The sequence below is a fragment of the Acanthopagrus latus genome, chromosome 15, assembly GCF_904848185.1.
Source record: "Acanthopagrus latus isolate v.2019 chromosome 15, fAcaLat1.1, whole genome shotgun sequence".
NCBI lineage: Eukaryota > Metazoa > Chordata > Actinopteri > Spariformes > Sparidae > Acanthopagrus > Acanthopagrus latus.
Window position 1 is genome coordinate 18563641 of NC_051053.1, and position 22207 is coordinate 18585847.

Here is a 22207-nt window from a genome sequence, read left to right on the forward strand (position 1 = left end):
AAAGGTGCACTAAGTAGTTTTGGGGAAGACATTTTAAAGATCTCCAGTGACAAACTGTCTTTGTTTTCATGACTGAATACACTAATAAACAAACTGACCTTAAAGACAACACAACTTCATTCTGCTGTACTTTGTTTATAGATGGCGGACCCTGCCACCTTTTCTAGCTTCTGGGACCGTGTTTTCCTCTGAGAACAGCTTGTATGTTCAGTTATGGAAAAAAACTAATATCTGCATTTGTACCATTGGCTCATTAATACTGTAATTATTAAAATTCTGAGTTTGAATTTCTTCTCCAAAACCAAATATTGCCCATTTATCAGATATATACATGTTATTAATTACAATATTGACACCATCTACTACCACACAATTCTCCTACCCTAATAAATCATCTTCAATCATTAACAATTCGATGAATTAGGATTTTTTTTCCTGAATATATGGAATTCATCTCATGTTTTGCATTTCCAGTCCTACAAAAGTCTCTACCTCACAACTGCACACCCCTCCTCACCTTCCCCAAACAAGGAAACACTCCAATAACTATTCTAATAAATACAGCCTGTAATAAATCACTAATAATTTACAGAAGATCCCTTTAACAGCTTTGGACCGTGCATCACTCAGACCCCCGGGTCCTCGTTCTCCGTCCCCTCCACGCTAATGCAGCGCTAATGCAGTGAACGGGGGGCTTGTTTTTATTAGCCAGTGTCCCACTGTTTGGATAATCTCTCGATTTACCAAAGCCCCTCGTTGACAGCCCTTCTCGTCGAGTCCCGAGCGCCTACAGGTGTCCAAACACCGGCTAATGGAGCCGGCACGATCGTTATAGGGCAGGAACACAGAGAGAAAGAGACACACAGAGAGATGTATGGACTCCATTTTGTCAATGAAAGATTTTTCACTGCTGAGCGGCATGTGAAGTAAACTTTAGCTTATCACAGATTCGTCACGGTGATAGTTTCGGTAACTCTCGCTCCAGACTTCGCTGTACGAGCCCGCACGGACATGATATTAAAGAAAATATGAAAACCAAAATAATGTTCTAAATAGGCCACTCGGATGCTTGGGGGCGAGTTCCTCTTCCACGCTGGCTGTCTAGCAATCAACGCATGTCAAACACAATAGGCATCAACTACAGTATGTGGATGAGTACCATGTGACTAGATATCCTGGGCAACTGCTGCATTGACTTTGATGATAACACAGGATATACACAAGTGGGATTTGCACATTTTTGTGTGCTTTTCCGCCATTTCAGCCGCAGTAAATAGAGATGGGTTTGCAGTAAAGTAAATATGTAAATTTCAAGTTATTTTTCTTTGTCCTGTTGAGAGAGGGGCGGAAAAGGTTTTTGAAGTCTGGTAAACAAAGACAACAACTTCTTTGTAAGATTTTTCAAGGCAAACAGAGTATCAGGAAAGTTTTTACCAGCTCATCTTTTGACTTTGTGAGTGTCCAAAAATTGTAACTGTATGTTGAAGTGATTTTCTCTTTGATTCTCTTTGATGAGTTATCTGATTACACTCTAATCTTTAACCAGTGTTGTCAGAAGTATTCAGATATTTTACTCAAGTTGAAGATGAAGAAGTGTGTCGAAGATATTACAGAAGTAGACGTCCAAACTTATTAGTGTTCAAGGTATCAAAAGTTGAGCACCAGAATGATCCCTGTCAGAGTAACATCATGTAGCTGGTGAAAATCATGATAATTCACTTCACTGGGTGGTTTAATCTAAACCAGTGTGGCATATTTTATGAACTGAGAAAATATTTTACAGATAAAATCTCGATATTCAAGTAACTATTAATTACAGGTGAATTTGCTGCCTGTTGAAGTCCACTTGAAGTACTCCAAAGAAACAAAGAGCAGCATATCACCACGGCAACCACTAACTGCATCCACGTGTCTGTGGTTAGCTAGTTAGCTCGGTTAGCCGTGCAGCTAGCTGGACTGTCATGGGAGTGTTGGTGTTTTCACAGGTAGCCCAGGAGCTTTGGATCGCTTTGAGGAGGGAGGGGCTAGCGGGTTAGCATGCTAGCTTCAGTCCGCATCACACTACATAGACGTCTTTGGCAAAACATCAAACCTAGTTTTTGGATGGTTTTAACTAAACTCTCACATATTGAACCTTTTAAAGTTGTCAGATAAATTCAGCAGAGAGAAAAGTACAATATTTGCCTCTCAGATGTAAGTTAAAACAAAATAATCGTAATGTGTTACAGTAAATGCGCTTAGTCACTTTCTACCATTGTCCTCAGCTCTGCCTCCCTCTAACAATACTCAGAAAAAAGAGCAGTATTCAAAAGTGAAACAAAAAAAAGCACATCTCAATTACTGTTTCCCTCTGGTGTGTGTGTGTGTGCAAGCGAAGCTGCAGAAGAAGGGAGTGCCGTAAGAGAGCTGTGTATGTGATGGTTTGCCATGTCAGCCCATTGGAATGGTTGATGAGTTCACACCACGCAGGCCCGGGTGATGATGGGATCGGTCTTAATGTAGACAGCCATAAACACAGCGGGCCATCTCTAATCCTGAGAGGCTCCTTTGTGTACCTCACGCTGCACAAACTGTTTTGATGAATCTCCCGACCCCTGACCTTTTGATGACGGATGGCGCTCTGAGGGGAAATGTAACCAGAAGGCAGCGGATCGCCTGGCCATCCTGTTTGGGAGATGAAATGGACTCTTGCTTCATCATCGCAGTTTTTTTGCCATGATATATTTAGTTTCAGTGTGGTGTGGCAGATGGCTTGTGGAGCAAAGCGTCAATATAATGTAGAGGCTTTAATTCAGTCTTCTATTAACAGTAAAGAGTTACAATCTTAAGCATTTTTTAACATCCGGAGTTAATCATTCTTGTATATTTTCGTATTAAATCTCAAATCTACGCCTTAAATGTATCATGACCCCCTCCGTGAATGAAGACATCCTCCTTGCATTGACGGAACGGATACAAAATGAGCTGTGATATCGAAGTGGTTAAACATCTGCGGCCCAGACACAATCACATGTCATGAAATCTAAACTACATTTCTCCCAAATCATACAAACACTCACGCAGCGTTACACTGAGCATCAATCACGATCACTGTAAAGAAGTCTGTGTCAGTGTACAGCACAGAATATTAACAACTGATAGAAGCAGGGCTGGTAGGAACTGAAGCACAATGTCAAGGTACTATACTTGAGTGTTTCCATTATTATCCAACTTTATACTTCTGCTCCAACAACATCTCAGAAGCAGATATTATACTTTTTAACTCCACTTCATCTGTCTGACAGCTTTACCTTCTAATATCTTTTCAGTCCACTAGTTTCCATACCCTTTCAGTCCAGTAAAAACTGTGCATGTCCAGATTTGGTTATTAAGTGATCCTCACGGGTTGTGAAAATTGTCCTGCTTCATAAGCTAAATAAACTACTTAAAAAAAAAAATTAAAAAAATCTTGGATTGGCTGGAAAACACATCGTCACAAAGCTGAAAACAAGCTGTTTTCTGAACTTGTGTAAAGTTGACTCTTTAGAGATATGTGGATCTCGCAGGACCGCGATGCTATAAACATATGGTCGTATTTACAGCAGTCACACTGACAGTGTCTGCGTAATGAGTACTTTAACTTGGATACTTTAACTACATTTTTCTGACAGTACTTATATAATTACAAGTAAACTAAGGTTTGAGTGCAAAACCTTTACTTGTAGTGGCGTATTTTCAGTGTGGAATAAATGCTTTAGCAGTGATGGAATGTAACTAAGTACATCTGCTCAAGTCCAACATTTTACTTTTTACTCACTTCACCTAATTGAAAAACTTAAGCCACTAGTTACTTTGCAGATGACATTCTGCATTAGAGCCAAAGTAGCACAATTTTAAATTAATGCATTACAGCCAAATAAAAAAACACTCAGGTAATTTTTCTGATTCTGATCATCAAAAATGATGATGATTATCTGATCCAATAATCCACCAGGCCAGTAATCAGTCAACCCATAGTCAACAGTGCAGTACATACATACATGTTAATATATGTATAATTTATTTTAACTTGTACGTTTATATAAAGAGGCACAATAAATGCCTGAAAATTACCTTTAATGCTTTTAATGAATAATGAATACAGTTCATATCAGATACTTTAAGACTTTAATCAAAATAATATCCTTAACATGATTTCCTCACTTTTACTCAAATACGACTTTTGGGTACTTTAAACAGCACGGTACTTCAGTGAAGGATCTGAACACTTCCTGCACCGCTGGTTGCTATCATGGAATGGAAGTAATTACTTTGAACGTGAAATTGAATTTCAATTGATTTGAGTCAGAATAGTAAAATTGCAAACTCTAATTTGGCTGAGGATCTAATCTCAAACTTTTAAACTGGAAAATATAATTTTAATAAAAATTAACATAAAGACAAAGGAAAATATAGTTGCATGTGTGTGTGATGGCCGTACTCTGCTCTCGTTGACCTGAAAATCAACACATTGCCATCTTAAACACATGCACACATACCTGCATACACACACATGCAGTCACAGCGCACTTATCCACAGACACACACACACACACACAGACACACACACACACACGCACACACAGGTCATGTCTCCTCTCACAGAGCCTGTTTGTAAGAGCAGCGCGTCTGTGAACCTGACAGTGGAAAATCTGAGCCGCTCCCTCAGCCTCCGCTCGGTCTTGGCGTTTTGATTTGTTTGACAGGGGAGAAAATTATAACAGCGGGGGGAAAGAAATATGAAAATATGACTGGTAATACTTTCAAAACACAGATATTTTCCTTGCTGTCTTTGCAGAATCGGTAGTGCGAGTGGGAGTGTGTGTGTGTGCACCAGGGGTGCAGCGCTGCAACAATGAGCCATCTCTACTGATGACATGGTACGCTAATCGTTTGTCTATATATTGCAGGTTTGTTTCCATATCTCAAGGGTTTCTTGTGGTCTCCTCAACATCTCTCTGACTTGATTCCATGATCTTCGTTTCATTCATTTATTTATTTATCCAGTCCGCTTTATTGCTTTGATTCTCTGGGCCCGCGGGTTATTTTGTTTTAATGAACGCCTTATACTCCTCCTTTGTGAGAGTCAGTAACTGAACTTTTCAGAGTAAACTATCTCATTGGAGATGATGGTTCAGTTGAGGAGAGCAAACACAGGCTGCACTCTGATTATTCATAAATCTGGCTCGCTCATGTGGGAGTAGACTCCGAGAAAATTACACCACGGGGAGGAAAAATTCAACTCTGTCCGTGTCACACAACATCTTTTGTATCCTGATTTCGATCCATATTTCCCACTGCTTATGTTGCTAAACACGGTGAGGAAACACACCTGATGCAGCCAAAAGAGCACTTTTTGCTACCGTGGACCCTGTGACCCTTTGGCCTTTTGCTTACCACAGCCACCACTCCTCACTGTAATAAACTAACAGCCACTCTGACACAGCAGAGCTACCAAAACATATTAACGCAACACTGCAATTGACCGTGCCATGCTCGCTGCTGTCGATAAGACAGAACTATTGTTTCAGGAGAAATGAGTGGCGCTCTGGCTCAGCCGTGTTAGTGTTTGAATCCAGACTAATTACTCATCAGCTCCTGCATGCGCTACGGCTACTGTGCACATAACAACTCACCTCCCCAGAGAGTGTCAAGATACAGTCGGCTTCAAAGAACCGCAGATGCCGTCTAATTGGCTACACAACAGCTACTTTCACTCAGCTGAGTCCAAATGTGCCTGTCAGTGTTTGCTGAGGTGAAACTGCAGTTACAAAGTAAATCTTGTTTTAACATAAAAACGGTCGAATTATTTCTTAAAACTACTACTTTTAGTGGAAACTTGGGGACATGAATAATGAATAAACCTTTGTCTTGTCGAGGAGCGCGGGGCCAGAAAGTGGTGTTTTTGCTGCTACAGTTTGTTTCACACGCTCGCTCAGTGGACGTAGTCTTTATTGGATGAGGCAGCGCTTGCTAATATATCAGACGAGTCTGTGGTGCCACGAGTCACAGCGATTAAATGACTGCTCAGTGTTTGTGTTGCGAGGGTTGAGTGTTGGCCATCGCTCTAATGCCAGAAATGAACCTAAATCACACAGAGGCAAAAAACAGACACAGAAAACACTGATGCTATTGTGCAGTGTGTGGAAACCGAGCGAGGCCGCCGGGCAGCGGAGAAAAAGGAAAGAGGAGGAAGACAGATTGAGGATCCGAGGGAAAAGAGGGGCAGGAGAGGGGGTGATTAAATGAAAGAAAGGAGGCGTGAAAGAATTGCAAGATATGCATTGAAGGACATAAAGGATAACATGAGAAAAATAAGAAAAGGGAAACAGGAAGAAAGTGACTGACTGAGAGGGAGAGTTTTAGGAGAATCGATGCAGCGTCTCTCCGCTGGGACCGAGCTAACAGCGCAGCAGACTGTGGATCTCAGGTGTCCAGTCGATGGCTGATGCATTAGGCTGCTGATACCCGCCGCTTTGGGTTCAAACACACATTTTCTTAATACAACATGAGCCCATTTCCCCCCCTCATTAATCATGTAACCTGATTAGGGCGAGGGGTCTGGCCTGTCCTGAACCCTGCTCCGCTCACCGCCTCTCATTTTGTCAGGCCTCTCATCACACACACATGCAAGGACACACATGTGCCTGAATGCAGACATGTTAACCCATGATTTCCCATGTTTTTAAAGGTGGTACTGTCGACACAATTGAAACGACACTTTCAAATAATGCAAATACAGAAATAACAATGTGCATACACTAGCAGTTAGCTGGTACCCTTTACTTTTTTATTCTAAAAAAACAAAAAACATTAAGGATCTGTCTGCCATGTGAACTGACCTTTCAGTATTTTTTTCTTTTTGTGCAATCTCACTAATAAAGGTCCCTAAAATGGTCCAAACAACTTCCTTGGCTGTGCAAGAGTTCACTTGTGGTTGGCTAAAATGTCCATTTGGGCTCAAGTGACACTGTTTAAGTTCTCTATTTTCAATTTTTGTCATTGTGAAACACATCCCATTAAAAAAGAAAGAAGCATAACAAACCTCAATTGATACTTTCATGACTTCCCCATCCTGAAGGCGGTAGTTCGTTAATTCTTTTGGAAGTGGTGCAACAAAAAGAGAGAAAGTCAAAGGTCACATATACACACAGTAGTTCGATTTTTTTAAGAGTCTAAATAATTTACTACAACAGCTGATCGCTATAGTTTTTAAGAATAAATTACGCCCTTGTTGGGGGACTAAGGTTTTTGAGGTGTTGTTATTTACAAAAAAGGGGCAAGAGAAGTTCGGGAACCACTGCTTTGTGACTGACAAGTTCATACCAAGGCGTGTCCCAGTCAGATCCAATCAGGTTATCGACCACAGCTCCACCCTCTCGTCCAATTATGGTCACATCTGTCTCCAAAAACCCAACACGGCAATAAAGCCAAACATGAGGCTTTAAAACGGTTTTCCACAAAACCAGTATCTGACGTCACGCTGGGTTTACACTTTGTATTTAGAACAATATTTGTGCCAGTGTTTAATGTGTGGTTGATGTATGGGACTCATCAACAAACTACAATGCTTATGTCAGTCATGATTAAGGAACCCAGTGCAAAAGTTTGGCTCACTGATATGCCCACAAGCTATAATGACGATTTAGGGAACAGAGGAATCAGCTCTAGCAGGCTTTTGGATAAACTGGCAACAACAATGTATTCCTTGTTCTTCCTTGGTGATGGTTTTCATTAAGAAAAAAAATACTTGACATATAATATAACATATCAGACTCATCCTTTAAGGCACATCGGTGCTAACCCCAGAGTTGAAAGAGGCGCTTCTCATTCATTTTTGCCCCTTCCCCTTTAAGACTGTGTGCACGCCGCTGAAGTGTACGCACCCACAGACGTCTATGTATGGCCAAAATGCCACAAAGTATACACTGACATAAATACATGACACCGTTAAACTGGGAGGACACGGCGCTGTGGTGTCATAGCTGTAGGAGACAGAGACGTCAGTGTTATGATTATGACTAATTTCAGCCACTCATCAGGACTCGGAGTGTGAAAGACAGACCGACAGACCGAGTTAAACACGAAACCGCCGAACTGAATATCAGTCAGGTATTCATCGACAAATGACAGGACCAATCATTGATTGGCTCGGGCTCTTTGTCACGCGGTCCAAGTGAGCTGTGACAGATAATCTGAGTTTCATGTCTTCTGGTGTTATGGATATGAACACACGCTGAATGTTCACAGATGCAAGTTCACTCTCTCTCGGAACCTCCTGCTCCTCTTTCCCCTCACCTATTCTCGGTCTGTCGCTTTTCTGACGGCGACACACAAATACAGGGATTATTAGTTATTACTAGTTATTAAAAGTTCACTGTAAAATGGCCAGGGAGCTTCACTTTAATGTAGCAAAGAAATCATCATGTCATATGTAAACAGTCACACTTGTACGCACAAACATTTCACTGGACTCTCTCAACACTTTCCTGGATAGAGACACACATGTGTCTTTATTTCACATGAGAGGACGGGTCAGATGTTCCACTACGGTTTAACCTCGTCGCTGCTTTGGCCTCACTAGCTGGAAAGTACTGTACAGTATGTCCACTTGAACTTCATCTGACTCTGGTTTGTTTATGGATACATACAAATATGCCACATTCATTTGCATAGTACACAGTCACTACTATACATCTACCAGCACCCGCATACATACATAAGGTTGAATTTCTGCGTTTTTCTGAAGCACCTACCTGAAGTGGCACACTCATAAATCATATGTTTGAACATTAGAAGACAAAAATCTAATTTGTTTTTTTAAGTGCAAACTCATGCCAATAATTCAGCACTGCTGGTGGTGTTTATTTTACGTGGACCTACGGAGGTCATTTGCACAGACATCAATAACTTTTCTAATTTGTGGTGCGTTGCAAGTTTTTCAGATGCTTGAAGTTGGAGCTAAATCTGGCAAACTGTGTAGAATTCACCTGTACACCACAGTAAGTGAAATAAACTACACAATTTTTGTCTGTTATTTAATTCACTCGGTGCTGACATGGTGCGAGAAACTTTTTTCTTTTTTTTCCCTGCACCTGTTTATACAGTGTGCGACATTTAGTTTAAATATACTTCATGCTGAAATTTGATTTCTTTGTAGAATGTTGGGAATAATCATTTACAGAGGCTTTACAGTGTGTTTTTAACCCTTTATTCGCCAAAGCATTATACTCGTTAGGATGGGCATACTAAAAAATACAAAACATGACAGGGTGTAGATAAGAAACAGCAAAAAACAAGTAAATAAAAACAACAACAACAATAATAATAGAAACAGAAAAGAAAAACAGACAAAGCCAAACAACTATAAGCATTATGAACAAGACAAACAAACAAAACACAAGAATAAAAGGAAAAATCTGGGAACACGTCAGGTGAGTGAATGTCTTTAACAATGGGATATAATTTAAGAATCGAAAAGAGGTTTATTATTTGTTATTATTTTTAGGTAATGGGACCATCATTGACTATGTTGTTTTTCAGTAGACAAATAAAATCAAAGAGCTTTTAGTATCAAACAAAATAAAATAAATTGCATGGATACCACATAAATATTTTATGAATACAACATAGATATGCGGTCCTTTGAGTGAATTTTGCGGTTTAGGCTTGTGTTGATAATACATTGACAGCTCTGGTAGATGTCTGGTTCATTTCACACCTCATTATCAGGCCTTTTTCAGGTTCCACAGACATGCAGACTTGATATGATCTATATGAAATTTAACTCTACTTAATCTGACTGCTCAGACCTTCCCCCAAAATAACTGATTTCAAGTGACACATGCTAAAGCTTGTATATCAGAATAATCTTGCATATTTCTGAATGTTTAATTTGTTGTGCTTGTTGGCATCGTGCTGTCAGGAAATAGTTGGCTATTCACCTGTCGCCAGGTTGTGATAAATATGACTCTCTTCTGCTTAAATGCAGATAAATAATCATGTACATTTTACACAACGTATCATCTGATACAAGTTCTGACATTGAAGTCAGTAACGGCCTGCATGTAGTCATAGCAAACATTTTAAGAAATTCCATATGGCCATATTTTAACATTGAACTGCTGTGAGAAAGTCTTTCTACAAATCATTCTGTGATGACTTAAGAATTAATACAACCGCAGCATCATATTGGTCGAGTAACAGCCTGTCAAATAGTCTCAACGAGTGTGAGAGCACAGGAAGCTTCACCAGGAGCACAGAAACAAGAGCATTGTGTGTGTGTGTGTGTGTGTGTGTGTGTGCGCCTGAGGGACCTGGAGGGCCATAGCAGACCAGGTCAGGCTGGGTTTACATGCCTGACACAGTGTCACAGATACCCCCGCTGCGTCCGTCACTCAGCACATACACACATAGACCCAGACAGTGACATACAAACACATAAACACACACACTCTCACATGCACACATTCAAACATGAACACCACCACTGTCTGATCAGTATCTGTCTGTAAAAATACATTAATCCCGATCATGTGCGGACCCTTGATAGTTTTTGAAGTAATTTCACGCAGCTTTGGTTAGTTTGTTGATTTTTATGAAAAGAGTATGCATACTTTATAATCCCCCAGATTTAATAACCACAGAGATGTGACTTGTGTACAAACAACAGAAGCTTATTTCATCAGAATTATTACCATGTAAATTACAGAACTGTAAATTGATTCTCTCCCTGAGTCAAAATGCTAATTCGGTGGAGAAACTGATTGCACATATACTGTGTTTCATTACAAGTTCTTGATAGTGAGGTAAGTTTTATGAAGATGAACAAAGAGGAAGTCACAGAGTTTTATTCAGAGGCCTCAACACAGAGAGACAGGGAGAGACAAACGTCAGATAAACACCTGCAATTACCTGAAACTAAGAGCGCTAGTTACAGTATCACCATACAATTACAGAAAGATCTGCATGTTGTATGTCAAGTACCTTTTTCTCTCTCTGCTAGTCTCTCTCTCACAGACACACACGCACTCACACATGCACACGGAGGGATGGTATTTCCGTCCAGTCGTAGGGACAGTGCAGAGACTTTGAGTGTGCTGTCCTGTGGTTTCCTGCTAGAGATTCATCCTTCATTTATCACAATGGCTCTGATACATAATATCCACACAAACACACACACACACACACACACTTACATTCTGCCCCCCTTAGTCAATACAACTTGAATGTGACAGCCTGTGCAGCTAAGGTAATCAGCTCCTGAGAAGATGGGCAGTTTAACAGCCTCAAGGTTGATTTTTGTGTGTGTTGAAGCAACACTGAACCTACAGCGTTGGCTCTGTGTAGCCTGATGTGCACCTCCACAGAAATGTAACTGCGCGTTGATCAGCTGAGCAGCATCGCATTTCCAGCATCTGCTCCCGTGCTCAGCAGCACCAGCACCAAGTGACCCAATATTTTCTCCAGTAAACACACTGCTGCTTCTCTTGGGTTACATTCCTCCATCCTTCCCTGCTGGAGTGTCTCTGGGCCAGAAAGAATGGACAGGTCAGCTGTCCGAAGGTCAGGTTGCCCCTCCACAACCAGCCAGTTGGCTAACGTTCTCTTGCCAAAACCAAGAAACATCTTGCGTCAAGCTTGGTGTGTATGGAAGGGCAGCCCTCTCCCTGCGAACACTCAGCCTGTCCCCTCTGTCCAGCTGCAGGACACATCTGTGAGCCGAGGAGGTCAGTGTATTTACCAGGGAAATTACAGCTTGTAAACCACTGTATCATTACCACCAGCAATGCAGACACACCAGTGCACGTGTCGCAGGCATTATGGCATGTCCTCTGCAAAATGTGCACCTGAAAATCAAACTTAAGGAAAATAAGAAGCTCAAAGACATCTCATACATAAAGACCTTTAGACCAAAAACAAGATCTGTGGCTATTAATCAACTCACTATAACCACAGCTGAGCTGATGTTTAGGTCCAGAAACTGACCCGTTGCTGACTGAAAGGGCAATTTAAGTGAAACTGACCTCTATATTAGCAGTAATCCATTGGCGACACTAACTCGTAGTCTTCATCTAATGAGCAATAAGTAAAATAAATAAATCAGATCAATAAGGCGTTAAGTGGCCTCTTGAACTTAACATTGTAGTGTTAAGTTGGTCTGTCAATCCCACAGTCCACAAGCTGGCAGGAGCACTTGAACTCAAGAGCTGCCATCTTGTTAACATGGATTTACTCCTCACCAGGTTTGAATGGACATAGTGTCTCAGAGAAGCTTCAACACACAGGGACATAGTCACCACTGAAATGCATATGATCAATTGACATGAAATATAGAGCACTGACCTGCGAATACTGCTGATTTAAAATCACTTCAGGAGGCTTTTTCGGAGCCCATTTTCATAAAAAATACTTATTAAACTCAGGACCAGCAGAAGTAGTGTGTAATACAAAATTCTCTCTGCCTTGTTTTATCAAACTGAGTCGGACCTCCCTCCACCTCTCCCACCTTTACCACAACCAACTCCATCTTTCAAGAGTCAAGAGTCACATTTAGCTTCACTCTGTCTCCCACCCACAGCCTAGCAACACACACACACACATACACACACACACACGCACACACACGCCTAACTTTGAGGGCGAGCTTGCGAATTCCTGAGGGCTATCAGGTTTCGGGTTGCCTTGGCGACCGAGCACGGAGGCAGATCCATTAATCATTGAGAGCAGTTCACTCCAGAGTGGAGGTCAGACTGATTGCTGTGGATAGGGTATCATCCCAAAACACACACACACACACACACACACACACACACACACACACACACACACACACACACCCTATGTGGACCAAGGACCTTGATTTGAATGAAAAAAGATTAGTCTGCCTCCCCTTTCCCAATTTCACTTCCTCTTCAAAAAGACATGCAGTATGCAGACACTAAGAGTTTAGTCCGTTTACAACAGACACATGTAAACTGGCTGAAATGCACTCGTGCACTTTCTTTTTGCTTTCTCTTTCTTTGGCTCTCTCTCTCTCCACACACACACACACACACACACACACACACACACACAGACAAAACAATCTCTCCCTCCGATGTTGTCGGGGCATCAGGACGGCCGTGGCGGTGTCATGTGACGTGGCTGCACGGAGCCGAGTGGATTAAGAGATTGGAGCTCCACATTTATTTTTCAGGGACTCGGCTGAAACACTAGACCTGCACAGGTGTCTAGGAAAACTGAGAGAGTGAGGGAGAAAGAGAGGGAGAGAGAGAGAGAGAGAGAGAGAGAGAGAGAGAGAAGTAGGGAGGAGGGGAAGAAAAAGACAGACAGGAGCAGAAAGAGACAAAGAGAGAATGTTTATAAAAATAACTATTCATTTCCTCCTGCTGAATCATATGTTTGTGTCTACAGCTTTTCCTTCTAACTTCAGTCCCATCATTGCTTAAAATAAGGAATATTCAACCCAGTTGCCAGAATATTTGTACTTTATGCCCTGTTTTATGTTATGACAAAACCGTGCCTATGGTCTGGTTAAGTTGAGGTGTAAAAACTACTTGGTTAGGGTGAGATCTTGTTTTCGCCCAAGGGAAAATGTCCTGATGTTCTCAAAAAAATAAAATGTTAGAACCGCAAATTGTCCCGATGTCACATCAAACCTAACCATTTTTGTTGATGCTGACACAGCTGGAAAAGTGTCCTGACCTCTCATTAAAAATATCTATTGGTTTAACCCTTACAACTGTTGAAACGCTGTCTCAAACAGCGGTCTCTTGCTTAGCCATCCATGCCACCATCACTCCCTACTCATCCAGACATGTAAATCAGCTCATATACAAATGTAATCTGAATGTGATATGACATGATAGGTAGAAATCGTACAGATTTAATGTATCCAAAGTTTGCAGAAATGTAAAAACCCAATTATTCATTCTGATGACCCGGTTGCCTGCTTATAATTTCAACACATACATATATGATCATGTATCACAATATCATGGATCTTGTGGGAAGATGAATGAGGAGGCGATGGGGAGAACACTCAGATGGTCATCGTTATGGAGGAGTGCGGCTCGGTTTTGAGTCGTGCAGTGCAGTAGGTGACTCATGTGGATCTGGTAAACAAACATAATTGAGTTTGGGTGGCAGTTTGGATGAGCTGTTACAAGAATGCAGAAGGTCAAATGATCAGTTGACTACAACAAACATTCTTTCCTCGCTAAGTTCCTGTTGAGGGAGAGCGAAGTAGTGCACCACGTACAGTGTTAGCGACCGTGCGGGGCTGTAGCTTGGACAGTGCTTTCAAATACAGTAACTTCTTGGCTGGAAGGATACGATCTTTTTTCATGTGGGGCTGCATGATTCTGGATTAATGCGAACCTCTTTCGGAGATCACCCTTCCCAACCCATTATCGTTAGAAACACGATCCTAGAACTGACTCTGGATCCTCTGTCGCAGAAGGGTGTTGGGTTGCTTAACTTTCATGTTGTTGTTGATGGGCCTTCACAGACCTTCATCTGACACCTTGGTCACTTAACAGTTTATCAAGTGCTTGTCTCCATTAACAGTAATAACAGTAGCTACTGTACAGTAGGAGTGAGATGCCGCCAAACTGAAAGCAGTGTTTCGGGCAGTGGTGTTCAGAGCTATATGGAGCTCCAGTATTACTGTCTTGAAAGAGAGGCAGAAGGTTTTGGTGGTGCCATAACTTCTGTATGCCCATGTGAGGTAGTGAGGGGGGTGTAGAAAGGATCAGGTCACCAGTCTAAACCGGGATGGGGGCCCAGTCAGACCAAGCTGACCTCAAAAAAATAGCAGTGACTAAAAATCAACAGGTTGTGCTTTTTACGTTGCAACTCACACAGCAAGTTCTGAGACTTACAAGTAAGGATATCCGCATTAAAATGGATAAAAATGACTTGACCTTTGTAATATATTTTGTGGAGTTGCACATTTACATTATTCCAAATGTTACAACAATGTTTAAACCCACAGAAGTCCTAGGTGCATTCAGGTAAAGGTGCATTTTATTTTGTCGCTTGTTGCTTGAACTTCCGGGGAAACATCAAACACCAGATGAGTCACTGAAGAGTAAGGAAGGAAGTCAGTGAACGTGACTAAACATAACCAGTAAAATTCAAAAACATGACCTCTTCCTTTAACAGTTCTGCCTGAGGTCACATCACATAGCGAATCAGCAAAGTTAAGTTAGGCAACATCGCCGTATCAATAACCGCAGTTCGAGGCTGCGTTTCAAAATTTGTGTTACACAACTGCATTTTTTTTTAAAAGAAGGTAGAAAAATCTCCAGCCATGTTTACGGCCACAAAACCAGGTGTTTTTAAATTTAAATTTAAGCTTCAGAATTTCATTGCAGTGCATTTAGCACCTGTTTAATCTCTCTCATAATATCCTTGCTCTAAAAAATGAATGAAAAATGGTAAACTTTGCTTTTTGTCATGTACTGATGTTGGACTTTTTCTTGTGAAAAAAGGGCAGAAGTTGAGTATTAAATGGTTGAAATCACTGATTTGCTAGACCAAAGAGAAAGACATTGATTTTATCGAGTGCCTCTGCTACGTATTCAATTTGCAGAACAACGTCCAAGCATCAGGCCAGCCAGCCTCAGGGATCCCAGATACAATAGCAAAAAAAAAAAACCACACAGATGGTCAAAGAAGGCCAGGTACCTACAACCTTACGATACACAGACCTCATGCAAGTTCATTCTGTGTGAATGAACTTACATGTGCATGCATATCTATCTCTAATGCAGTTTGTCCAGCCAGATTTACGGCGTCCTGGGAAACCCGATGTAGACGGCCACAAATCAGCATGACTATGAAATAGAGGGACACACAAACACACATGCACATGCACACACCAAATCTAAGCCCATTTGTGTCACACACAAAAAACAGAGGCACGGCCAGGACACGTGCGCGTTCAAACACACACATACTCGCACAGGCGCGTGCACACTCACACATGAAATATAGGTACAGTCACTGCACCACTGAACCGGCTCCCAAAGGTGCCCACTAAATTTACTGGCTCCTCCAGCCACTTCAAAAGCTCTCCATAACTTAGAGGCCAGACGATTTTATTGTTTCATGGAAGAAAGGACGGTGAAAAAAAGGAGGCGAAGAGAGTGAAGGAGTGAAAGATAGATGTACAGGGAAAAAATTAAATCCTCCTTTGTCTCAGACAATTAAAATTCCTCTGAGGCACGTGCGCGCACATACGCACGACTGAGCGAACGCACACGGTAAAAATGTGTTCAGTCCATCTTTAATCTCCTGTGGATAAGAACCTGAACGCTCATTCTTCTTAAAGTTTTTCTGGGGGGTTCCTATGGCTGAGTGCTACCAATGGACACAAGAACAAAGCTAATAAGAACCATTGTTTTGAATCCTCTCCCTCCATCTGTACCTGCATTTCTGTCTCTTTCTGCATGTGAACCACCCTGTGATTTGCTATCAGTGTACTGTAGCTAGTTAAAGCTAATGATGTCGACACCCCTCTCCTCCAGGTTACGAGGCAGCGAGCTGGTAGCAGAACTTGTTAATGTCCACTCCAATAGTGACACTTTCCCTCCGGCGCTGGACTAATGATAAGCAGAGGTGACGTGTGGCTGTGTGTTCCCGTCATAAGGACAGCAAAGAACACAAACCAGTTAAAATGGAGAAGGTTTATATGGATCGGTCTCTCGAAAATTGGTTTCAAGTTGAAGGTGGAGTGAGAGTTAGGGTTTGTGGCGGTGTAATATAATCTTAACTGGGGCGAGAGGACTTGTGTGTCTGTGTGTGTGCGCGAAGAATGACATTGTTGTCGTCTGTCTGATCTGCTTGTGCTGAAAAAAAAACTCACAGCTTGAGTGTTTTTCGTGCTTCTTCCTCACGTGGTTCTTGTCCTATAACATTATCAGTAATCAAATACTTTTGCACCTCAGTGTTCAGGTAGACGTTAAACCCCCCAACACACACACACGCACACACACACAGTTAGATGGGTTAGATGAGACTTTGTATTTAGCAAACTGAGCTTGCCGGCAGGTGGTCTACCAAATGTTATCTTATTGACCTCTGTCCTCGCACAGCAACACACACATGCATGTGCACACTCACAAGCCAATTCGGTGAGTGAGCGGAGGGGATCGCGATGCGATAAGGAGCCCTCTGACAGTGGAACAAGGATTTAGCTGACTAAATCAACCTGAAGGAGAACAAAGACACACACACGCAAGCACACACACGCAAGCACACACACACACACACACACGACTGAGTTAAATATGAGGCTTTACAATATTAAACAAAAATATATGCAAAGACTCTATTTCATTTCACTTAATGCCAAGTGTGTTGCTTTTGTGTTATTTAACCAAGACTTAGATGTGTGTGTGGCTGCTACAGTGGCTACCCCGGTTGAATACAGGAGTAGTACCATCTGCTCTTTGTGATGACTGAGGCCAAACTCCCAGCATACATTTGGTGGTCTCAGCTTCAGCAGCCCTACAGATTATCTATCCAAGTTTGCATATGCACGTGTGTGTGTGTGTGTGTATGTGTGTGTGTTCTTTGACGGATAAGTTGTTTTGTGCACGCTGTGGGCCACCAAGTCAGAAAACCCAGATGGGATGAGGGATCATATTCTTGATTAAAAATGACGGAGGGAGTGCTGAATTCTTCGGTGTGTGTGTGTGTGTGTGTGTGTGTGTGTGTGTGTGTGAGCGTGCGTGCGTGCATATGCTCATGTGCGAACACACACCACACACACCCCCATATGTTGGTTTTGTACCTGCTCACACACTGCATTAGGTAGAGCTTGGCTCTCATTTCCTGAACAAGTTGATAAATTCCAGATATCCTACCCACCCAGCTCTGAGTGGATGGAAAGAGAAATGTGTACCATTTGCAGGAGGTGCGTACTTATTCTACGCAATTAACCTTTAATTAAGCAGGCAGAGGCAGAGGTGAGGCAGCGAAGAGCCACAGAGGAACAATACACTGTCTGTTCAATTACTGGAGTCTTCCAGCCCTGGATAGGATAAATCTGGTTTGGACTGGTTCAGAGTGTTTCAGCATTAAAGAATAATTCCTCTTTGAGGGGTTCTGCAGAGGCATCACTGACTTGGGAGCACAGTTTAATTTGGCATGGCAGAGAAAAAAAATCGATGCATCGGGATTCTCTCTTGAAAATTTATGTCTTGATACGGAAATAAACACTAGTTAGAAATTCACATAACTCTGTATCGCAATCTAGTCATTAGGTGTCGAGGGCAAGATATATCTGATATTGGGGGTGGTCTGGTTGATTGGATGGATCATACAAATGTAAATGATTAAATGTGGATTAACAATCACAGAAGGTGACGTGAGTTACGTGAGTTCCGTCATTGACATTAGACTGAATGTAATCATTTTTACGCAACGTTTAATCTTTTCCTCAACCTTACCATGAAACTTCAGAGCCTAAACCTTCCCAAAACGCAACTGTTTAACACTGTCAGCGTGGTAACATGAAAGCTGTTTGTCAGCAAAACCTCACTTTGGAAAGTTCTTTGTATGTAGTATGTTTCTATGTTTTGTGTGTATTCCTGCAGAGTAGAAGATGAACTCTTCCATTTTGAACTTGACATGAGTTCTTCTTCTGATGTGCCGTGGAAAAATCTCATAATCTAATTTTAGTTTTAATTACACCTATTGCACATTCTCTACCCCAGAGCAAATTTGAAATATTTCGCTTGTGAAACAAAAACATATCTTTTATATCTCCACTTCTGCATCACACACTGTCCTTAGTATACGGCTTCATAAATTCTGCATACAAAAACATAATTCATTCCTGTTGGATCAATGTGTCCGCTGGTTCAGATGGCCTCAAAAATAGAAAAGAAAGGGGGTAAAAATCCAACGTCACAAATTAAAAATTAGTTCTGATACTCTTCCAGTCTGAACCGACTTGATTTATGTCCTGTTGTAAATGCTCTGTCCATGTGCGATCTATTTTTGAGACAGTAGCTAACAAATCAACTTAAGTGTGCCTCAGACACCTCACATACTTTCTCTATATTTATTTATTTATTTAAAGAAAAAAAAGACTCGGCTCTGATGTGAAGGTTTAAGCGCTGAAACGTGACTTTTTACAGCAGGTAGCATGGAGAGGAGATTTGCTCTCTTCCTGTCAGATATATCTTTGCCCTGCGCTGCCCCTGCAGATCGCTGCACACACTTCGTTGACTATTTATGGCCGCAGTTAACTCCCAGCGCTCTGGTAAAGAGCTTCAGCAGCAGGTGAAGTCAGAGATGTGGCGGAGAACCATATCCCAGACCTGATACAACATTACAGCGCATAAACGCGAGGGGATGAAAAATAGCAGGGGCCGGTCTCACCAGGGTTAAAGACTAAAATGTGTGTTTGTGTGATGGCAGATTGATTCCAGACTTGTGTTTCTGTGGATTTTTTTGGAAAGCTAATACGCCCCTGCCCTCCTTTTTCTGCCGTAGCGCCGCTGTTGCATCGCCTCCGTCCATTCGACTGATGGATGTCGCCCAAGAGACTCACAGCGACCTGCGTCGTCAGGAGGGAAGACAAAAGAGGAGAGGAGAAAGGAGGAGAGGACAAAGGGAGGATAGAAAAGAGATCTCACCTCGGCACAACACAATGTCGTTACGATTGCACAGCCAGCCACTTCTCCGCTGCCCTGTTGCACTCGATTCTATTCTGTGAACGCAGCTCAGTGTCCGTTTTCTCTTCCTCATTCCAACGCAGGGATCCATCCCTCAGGCCACAGACTGTTTCAAAACAGCCTTTATTGTAGCACGCTGTTTCTTTTGATTACAGGAAGGTCTCACTTTACCCCACCACACCAGCGCTGAGGGTATCCTATTACCGACTGTTGTGTGAGCATGTGTGTGTGTCTCAGTTTGTATATATACAGTACATGTGTACACAGATATGTCAACTCTGCAGACTACATGGATATTGTTTGCGTTTCAGATTGAGGTCTAGCCTCGTCCCTGACAAGCTGCATAAGTACAAGATTTCCTATTCCACCATGATATCTCTTGTCAGTCTGTACCTTTTACCGTTAAAGGATGTGTCATGTTTGATGTTTGTTTGAGACAAACATCCTCGGTTACTTTTCCAAGGAACGCGTACTTCTGATGAAAGTCAGTTTTTGTCCCTTCTTACGAAATGTTGGTTTCAGTCTGGTGGTTAAAAATGTGGAGATAGGAGGGAACAAAGTTCTTCATTACTGGACTTACGGAGATTTTTTAGGTTTCTGTACTTAACTTGACAACTTCTTACTTTTACTCTCTAAATGGTGACACAAATATCTGCACTTTCTACTGCTTGCAGTCTTTCGATTTAATGCATTTAAGTGGAATTATCAATTATCTTTATTTTACATCATTGCACGGCGCCTTCCCAGCACCAGTAGACTGATTTCAACCGGTGCATATAAAGCATGGCGGAAGTAGCAAGACTGAAGCAGAGACGGAGACTCAAATGAGAAGAAAAGGCGTGTTCGTCTCCTGTGTCTGCAGAAACCCTGCAGCCCTTTGCCTGTATCTTCTTATTTTCTTGTTGTTTGTTCTACTGGTTCTGCCTTTAAGTTTGACAGTATTCACATTATATTATTATGACGTCAGGTTCAGTTGGCTTTGCACAGGAATGGCCAGTAGAAATGTCCTTCAGAAAGAAACATTTTACTTGAGCCTGTCCTTTCTTACTTGTACTTTAGTAAATAAGGTGAATCAGTATTTCTAAATTTTTATCTGTGCTTCTACGTGGGTGACGCATGCGTGGACTCTTCCACCTGTTAAAATGTAGGAGTATCTCATCTGTGTTACAGGTTATCATCGAAAAACCCTGTGAGGAAAACGCCATGCACCTAAAGCAGATCAAATATTGTTCATATCCATGTCCAAATGCATATCACAACTACATTTGGAAAGACTAACTCAAGAGCTGAAAATAGAGTTGTGTAGTGTTTAATAAATTGAATCTGACTGGCCAATAAAACTGTGCTGTCTGCTCCAGAGGGGACATTCAGGGGTCAAGGGCCCGGGCCCTGATCCAGACAGACAGCCCCGATTCCGTGTTTTCTGCAAAACACAAACGGGTGAAATTCATACTTCAGCAATGTCAACTTCCCTCTGCAGCGCTGTCACTTACAGCACGGGCCTCGGAGAGAGAGAGGCAGAGAGAGAAAGAGAGGATATATCCTGTATCATTTCCTGTTCTTCCACGCGGTGTCTTTCTGACCTTGTTCATGATATGCCTCCGTGCTTCTCAGTATCCTCCTCACTGGCACTTTTATACTTGATTCCGTCTCTCCATCCGCCCGTCTCTCTCACTGATGCTCACTTTATCTGTCTGTCTGTCTTCCCCTCTCAGCTCTACCTGTTTCCCCGCATGTTCATCCGTCTCTTCTCCCCACCGTGCACCCACGGCCTGCAGCTGGCAGCAGAGGAGGCGCACAGCGAGCCGGGGCGGGCATGCTTGCATGCCCCCCCCCCCCTTCCCATCCGGGCGAGACGCCAGATTCCGCCTCTCCCTCTACACCCATTTTTGACCACACGGTCAAGAGGGAGTGTTTTCTGTTGCTCTTGGATGGCCCTGTCTGTCTGAGCTGCATGTCTGACGAAAACTCAGACCCCTTTTTTCCGACCAGAAGTGCTAGTTCTGGCATCATAGCCGGCCCCTCTGCCCCCCTTCACACACACGCGCGCACACACACACACACTCCACTGAAACACCATATATTTCATTTTCTAGGCATGGCCGAGGAGCCAAGAGAAGAGATACAGTATATTTATGAAAACAACCTGGATGGGTGCTGTGACGAGCGCAGTTTAGATTGTGGATACACACCAACAGGAAAGGTGAGAGGCAGGTAAATGTAAACTTTCATTACATTAGCATCGACTGCTGGGCCTCTGATGTATGTTCACCCGGTTTCTTAAAAGCTCTCCTCTGACCAAAGTCTCGCTCCTTCTAATTCTACACAGAGCGCTGGGAATTTATTCAATTACCTAAAATGATCACATAAGAAAAAAGGGCTTCAGAATGTGCTGAGGTGCACAGGATAAGCTTTCAGACCTATCTACAGAATCTCTTTAATTCACCCAAAGTGTGTACGTGTGTGCGTGTTTTTAAAACTGTCAAAGTGCCCCA

General features: G+C 42.2%; 1 protein-coding gene across 1 annotated transcript in view; it reads left to right on the plus strand.

The window, feature by feature from the left end:
• The window catches only part of srbd1 (S1 RNA binding domain 1), a 126850-nt gene extending 106616 nt beyond the window's left edge, over positions 1-20234 (plus strand). Inside the window, exon 21 of the mRNA XM_037124058.1 lies at positions 19531-20234. Within this exon, the coding sequence (XP_036979953.1) occupies positions 19531-19565 (35 nt within the window). The 3' untranslated portion in view covers positions 19566-20234. The remainder of the gene's footprint in view (positions 1-19530) is intronic.
• Positions 20235-22207: the final 1973 nt, after the last annotated feature.